The sequence below is a fragment of the Brachycentrus maculatus genome, unplaced genomic scaffold (assembly GCF_059751285.1).
Source record: "Brachycentrus maculatus isolate JH-2025_06_01 unplaced genomic scaffold, ASM5975128v1 h1tg000531l, whole genome shotgun sequence".
NCBI classification, from domain to species: Eukaryota; Metazoa; Arthropoda; class Insecta; order Trichoptera; family Brachycentridae; genus Brachycentrus; species Brachycentrus maculatus.
In genome coordinates, this window is record NW_028281277.1 from 187676 (window position 1) to 195056 (window position 7381).

A 7381-nucleotide genomic window follows, 5' to 3' on the forward strand; every position below is an offset into this window, starting at 1 on the left:
TGTAATTTCATGTAATTCATGAGTGAAAATTCTAGGCAAAAACACTCGCAACGATGAATGATTAGGAGAGTGTTGGTTTATATACCGCCATTTTCGTAAAATACTTTTTTTTAAGGAATTGTTTTTCGTTTTATTCAAACATCTCAGGTTCCAGGTTCAGTGCTGCAGAACAGCGTTTATTATTTAATATAATTTTGTACTTAAGTTATACATATATATATATTTATATAAATATATATAAACATATATTTATTATTATTTTTTTATTGGACACTGTCTATTCTCACTAGGTATTTGGAGATACCTGTTCTGAGGTAGGCAGGGTATGCTTATTCTTTTTATAATACAGCTTTATATATATTTTAATGATAATATAAAAGTGGTAAGACTGAAATAATATGAAATAATAATTATAAAAAGAAAGCAAATAGAGAGTTGAACTAAAAGAAAAGTAAAATCTAAAGGAGTAATATTATAAAATTAGAAAATAGGATTATATAATTATAAAACACTGACACATAGATTAATCACACACAAACTTTTATTTGCTGCTCCAGCTGGGATCTTCCAATTTTTAGGAGCCATTCTTTTGTGTGCATTTTGAATTTATTTCCAACTGAACATAATATTTCTTGTGGGAGCATATTATAAATTTTAGGGCCTATAAAATTTGAATGTCTTTGGGCAAACGAAGATCTCACACGAGATCTAAAGTTTGAACCTTCATATCTCCCTTAGTTCTCTACAGATTTCAATAAGAATGTTACAGATAGTCTTGTGATTTTTCATATTAATTTATTGGCCAATGGCCTACTATTATTTCTTCACTCATTCGATTCACAGTTTACTTTTTAGAGATTTTTATACCAACCATTTTCTAGTACCGTAAAGTGGGTATACATGGCACCAAAATACTGCATTGTTTCAAAAAATTGTCTATTCAGATCAGGTTTTTTACTTTTTCTGAGGTTTCAACTATTGCAATGTAATAACACATATCGCTCACTCCTTTCAAGAACGTCATAAATCAAAAAACTTGATTTTTCAGGAGAACGTTTTTAAAGTTTAAAAATATAATACAATGTATTAAAAATAAATATCAAGCCACTTATTGAACTTTTTACTGTGTAACAGATCTTTTTAGGTAAAACCTGAAGGTTTTTTCTGCATTTGAAAAAACATTTAGTATCTTTCAAAAAATAATTAAACAATACCTTTTCTTCAAAATACAAAAACAAAACTTTCTGCCCTGTAGCGGGTAAATATTAAGTTAAAAATATGCCGCTTTTGCTGGGATATAGTACATTTTCTGGGCATTCCAAAAGTATGCACATCTTAAAATTGTCGATTTTTGATTTATGACGTTCTTGAAAGGAGTGAGCGATATACCTGTAACATGTCTGATACGTTTTTAAATTTTTATCTATTTTGCCTGTATTTTTTTTTCACATTTATATTTTGGTGCAAAGTATCCCGGGGTAAAGTACAACTTTGCACCATGATATTTTCTCTACACTTTTCGTACTAGAATCCAAATTGACGCAAAGTAAAGGCTATCCTACAAGTTTTGTTGCACCTTATAAAGGGTTTTGGCTCACAGTTCGCTAAATGCAGATTATAATATTGTATAATTATGGAAAAATAAGACACTTGATAGATTTTTTTTTTTAAAAATTGAAAAATCTAACAAAAATGTTTTTTTTTTCAATACTCAAGGTTTAAAATTATATGAAATAAAAGGTGGATATTAAAACCGAATTGGTACCGAATATATGCCCGAGGATGTAATACAATTTTATTTTTATAAAAATGACACAATCGGTCCTAACCTAAAAAAAACCCGCGTGTATGCCAATTTTCTCTCGAACAGAGATAATTCTTAGAAAAGAGATTATTGAACTTGCAATACAAGATGTATGTAGGAACGTAAAATACAGCTAAAAATATCGCCAGGACAACTCAGTTATACATATCGCTCACTCCTTTCAACAACGTCATATATAAAAAAAAAGATTTTTCAGGAGATCGTTTTTAAAGTTTAAAAATAAAATAAAATGTATTAAAATAAATATGAAGTCACTTATTGAACTTTTTACTGTGCAACAGAACTTTTTAGGTAAAACCTGAATGATTTTTCTCCATTTGAAAAATATTTAGTATATTTAAAAAAATAATTAAACAAGTTTTCATCAAAATGTAAAAACAACACTTTCTGCCCTGTAGCGGGTAAATATTAAGTTTAAAATATGCCGCTTTTGCTGGGATATGGTGCATTTTCTAGGCACTCCGAAAACATACACAACTGAAAATTGACGATTTTTGATATATGACGTTGTCGTTGACGTCCGCCTCCGTAGTGTAATGGTCAGCGCGCTCGGCTACCGTACTCGAGGTCCCGGGTTCGATTCCCAAGGAGGGTCAAATAAATATAAGTGATTTTTTCACCCTAATATTTATTCAATATTACCCTGGACTGGTATCAGAAGCGGAGGGCTGATCACCTTTCCTTCATGTTGATGATCAAGATAACACTGCGTTCATATGATGCAGTGCCCTATGCACCATTGGGGTGCGGATAAGGGTTTGAATGACGTTTTGAAGAGAGTGAGCGATATATCATACATCGTATTGCCACACGTTCGTCTGAGGGATCGCATTCCGACAACTTTCATCCTCCTTTTTCCATTCATGCTTCACTTCCATACATCAGGGCTGGTTCCAGGACTGATCACCTTTTTTTGTTTTTTAAAAAAAGAGAAATATTTGTGTTTTTATTATTTACACAAATATTTCAATTTCATACTATTTCTGCGAGCCTAAGCGACTCATTATTGAAATTAGGTACCGTAGAACGGGCTACTTGATATTTGAAGTGTTACTTGAGCCCAGTACAAAAAATAATTAGATCTGTATTTGGTCTACAATAATGAACGTATTGACATGATTCATTGTTTCCCTGACAGGTGACACTTATTGTCACGATACGTTCATTATTGTAGACCAAATACAGTTTTTTTTTGTACTGGGCTCAAGTAACACATCAAAGTTCAAGTAGCCCCGTTCTACGGTATCAAATTGTGGTAGAGTGGGTTGGATTTTTTTTTTTTTTTTTGAATTACCTAACGTCCAAGTGACTCTGAAATCTAGCTACGGCTTATGCAACACCGTTTATCATGTCCCTACTCAGGCTTCAACTTTATAAGTTTCATAGCCTATGCCTACTTGTGAGTGGATTTACTCTTTATGTTTAAAGTTACTATAATTTCATGTAATTCATGAGTGAAAATTCTAGGCAAAAACACTCGCGGGAGTGGGTTCGAACGGAGAAACTCTGGCTTAAGAGTCCGCGACACTAACCACGGGACCACCCCTACCGAGTGAAAGCCAATCATTTATTATCACCAATCCATCAATTGTGGGTGGGTAGGTACTTAAAAAATATGTGAAAAATAAAACCAGGTAGTATGTTTATAAAACAGTTATTATTTCTTATTAAATGTCTTTATAATAATATTCATAAATTTTATATAAAAATATGTTACGAACAATCATTTTTCATAATAATATATATATATATAATAATAATAATTACAATATAATTCTTCATTATAATAAGCTGCCTTAATGTAAAAGATATGTACAAAATGTCATTTCATCCAAATATACCAGCAGTAGTGGGTTTGGATATGTTCAGTTGGCACAGTTTAAAGGCACAATACACCATGGGTGGACGATCATTCTTAGCCTAGGGAAGCCGAGTAGGTAATTACAATTATATATTTATTAAATATCGAATGAGCAAAGACCATAATATATTATCGTTGTACAGCCATCTTTGATCGACGCCTCGCGCGTCACGGGTGTTACATAAAACATCGTGTTTTTTCAACATTATTATTCAACAAAGCTGATGTGTCGACGATGCGCGCAGTATAGCACATTTCTGTGTGTAAACGAGCTATGTGGTGCGTGAATATGAAATAAATGAGCTACACGGTGTGTGAATATGAAATAAATGAGCTATATGGTGAGTGAATGTGAAATAATGAGCTATGTGGTGTGCGAATATGAAATAAACGAGCTGTATGGTGTGTGAATATGAAATAATCGAGCTGTATGGTGTGTGAATATGAAATACGCGAGCTATATGTGGTAAGAATATGAATACATGAGCTATATGGTGTGTGAATGTCAAATAAATGAGCTATATGTTGTGCAAATATGAAACAAATGAGTTATATGGTGTGAATATGAAGCAGACGGGCTATATTGCGTGTCAACAGATTCATTATAACGTATGCGTATATAAAACGCATGTGCTGTGTTTCAATTGACTGAATATAACAAAACGGATCATGTTGTGTTTGAACACGATCCAAATATGGGCCATGTTACAAATATGGATCATGTTGTGTGTGAGCACGACACAAATATGGGCCATGTTGTGTGTAAACATACAAATAATGTGCTATATTGAGTGCGCACCAACCGTTGCATTATTTAAATATATTTAAATATTGTAAATATAAGGCAATTATAATAACAGACACCCGACAGTTCTCAGCCGAGTCGAGCTAGGCACGGCGGATGAAAAAAAAACTAGTAAAACGTTAAATAAATTCACGTTTAAAATGGAAACACGGCGAGCTCGCTAATTACCGGAAAGTTTATATATATAGTAACATATATATTGTATATAAACTGTATGTAAACGCGACGGTTAGATAATTTTTAAAAATAGCCGCACGAAGCGATATGTCGAAACGGATGACAGCTTATTTGAATGTTGGCTGCGAGTTTTTTCCCGTTTATGACTAATCTAGTAATCTGGCGCTAGAGCTCGCGTGGCGCCGCCGTGTGGGGCTCGGGGGCGCCGGGCACTCGTTAAAGCTAGTCCGTTTGGGGCCCGGCCGACCTCATAAATATACAATATACTAAGCTTATCATAGTTAAATTGGTGAGAAGGCATAAAGTATCTGTCGTATTACTGACAAAAACGTCACTGATCCGTCATTTTGAACCCGATAATGCATAATTGTTTTTTTCTTCATCAAATAATGCTGGACATTGGGGCTAATATTGCGTCAGTCAAAAGTTTAAAACGCTACGGAAATGTGTTCAGAAAAGAATCAATTAGTATAACAATGATTGTTGATAGATAGTTCGCACTATGTATTCGTAACAAAGTGATCTTTACAAGCAAGTTTCAAATTTGTAGACACTGAAATAGAGTTAATTGTGTATAATTGAATTGGGGGTCGAATGACAGTAGTTTAGGTGCAGAACTTGACGGTCTCAAAATTAGGGCTTTTTGCCAGTAATAAAACGTAATAAACTCGTAAATATAATATAAATCACAGACTTCGTACGAGAACTAGAACATCCTCTTAAACGATTACTCCTTATCTCTACGTATTATACATCAAGTTCACCGAACAAAGAAACTCGAGCGTCATTATTTGCGTACACGACGGGGGGCGATCAGCTCGCCACGGCCGCAGGCTCCAGCTGCAGCCATCTGCGCAGCTCGCACGGCTCCTCCTTCGGGAGCAGGTAGCCGTCCAGCGAGTGGACCGTGAAGCCGAGGCTGTAGGAGCTCTGGCGCTGCGCCACGCGCTCGAAGGCGGAGCTGGGCGGCTCGTTCTCCTCGTCCAGGAGGTAGGGCCGGAACAGCTTGAAGGGCTTCGGCTGTGGGGCGGCGGGGGCCCGCGCCGCGGGCGGCGGCGGCGGGGGCGCCTCGGTCTCGTACCCGACCTTGTAGGTGCCCCACGGCGCGGGCCGCTTCCAGGACAGGTCCCAGGCCGCGGGGTCCCGCGGGGACGCGGGCCGCTTGAGGGACAGGTCTACGGGAGCGCAGGCCACGGGAAGCAATACGGGAGACACCGGCCGAGGGCCCGAACTGCAGTCCAACGGCTGCGGAGACGCGCGTCCCTTCGCGGCCCCTCGCAGAGCCGCCTCCGCCTGCAGCCACTTCTGTATCTGCCGCCGGTGGATCCCGTACTTCCTGGCGGTGGCCCTCTGGTTCCCCTTGCAGTCGCCGTCGTTCCTGTACGAGTCCAGCACTTGCAGCTTGAAGAGAGGCGCGAATATCCGCCTGGATCCCAGTTTGGAGCCCTCGCCGGGCGCGCGCGGGGCAGCTATCCGCTTCGTGGCGGAGTTAAATCCGTTCGCCATCGCGATAAACTTATTACGTTCTTCTATAACGCTCGAAACCAAAACAACCGAAAACTCGACAAATAATTATACGAAGGTTACAGCTCGACCATCGCATTCCCCTCCTGGCTTATGACTAAACGGTAATCTCACTTCATTCTCGGCGTGAAAAATGCCGTAAGTGGGGGAGCCGCTGCGCCGATAGAGCGAGTTCCGACAGGCCGCGCGCTGTCTGTCTCTGTCTAGCGCGTGGAGCGGGACGCCTACGTGACCGGCGAGTTCGTCCTCCGCCTTATCTACCGAAGGTATACGCCGACATCCGTTTATGAAACGGGTTTAGATGCCATGTTGTCGGTTGATTTTTGGGTAAAAACATGATATTTATTAAGAGCTGTTTACAAAAACTACGTCCGTCACATCGAAAAGCGAAGATACGCATTAGTTTTTAACAAGATAAAGCTTCGGTAGAGGAAGAAATTAGGTAAGAAAACGAGGGTTTTCTCGTGTGGAATGTGGGCGCGTTGCGCGAGCCGGCAACGTCGCAGCGGCCGCGGCAGACAGGGTGTCGCCAAGCGCTCCGGCCAGACAACGCGTCGCTGCGAACACATTATACCAGCTCTACCTACTTACACAACGTTTTATTTTAGTAACGGCGCGGGGCAGAAAGCCTTATGTCCCGCGTTCTGCCTACGCACTTAGTACGTTCGGGCCCGGGTATGACCTCGGCGCGCGGGCGACTGGAATTCAAAATGTTACAAGTGCTAAGCGCCAGGGGACGACTTGGCACGTTACGAAATATACTTGGATAGTTTTCCGTGGAAGTTTCGAGCGCAAAACTTATTTTAAAACTTGATACACAACTATTATCAATGACAATGCATTCATATTTGTATTTTCTGTAACAATAATGATTATAACACCGGTAGGCGCCTTTTAAGATACTCTTTATTCTATTTTTAGCTAGTTTATAATATCCGGCGTCATTATTACCCACATACTAAAATCTCCCTCCGGATTGCTACAAGTGCCGGCGTCAGGTACAATTGTGTCGCCTACTTTCAAAATCCGCCAGATCCATGTAAGTCGATTTTACAAAAAATGCAAAATTCTCCGGGTAACATTTATGTTGAAAAGATTTGTCTATCTTTAGATAAAATCTTATGAAATATGGAATTTTCCCATTTTTTAAGAAAATTAATCAGGATTTAAAAAAAAACACAAGACAAAC

The 7381-nt window shown here is 38.7% G+C and overlaps 1 protein-coding gene across 1 annotated transcript; it reads right to left on the bottom strand.

The window, feature by feature from the left end:
* Window positions 1–3497: 3497 nt before the first annotated feature.
* Window positions 3498–6302, bottom strand: brk (transcriptional repressor brinker). Its single transcript, XM_088272902.1, has one exon. The coding sequence runs from the start codon at window positions 6172–6174 to the stop codon at window positions 5482–5484; it is 693 nt and encodes a 230-aa protein (XP_088129028.1). The 5' UTR covers window positions 6175–6302; the 3' UTR covers window positions 3498–5481.
* Window positions 6303–7381: the final 1079 nt, after the last annotated feature.

Bases quoted from the DNA above. Each gene is read 5' to 3' on its own strand.
- brk (XM_088272902.1), bottom strand. From the start codon at position 6,174: ATGGCGAACGGATTTAACTCCGCCACGAAGCGGATAGCTGCCCCGCGC.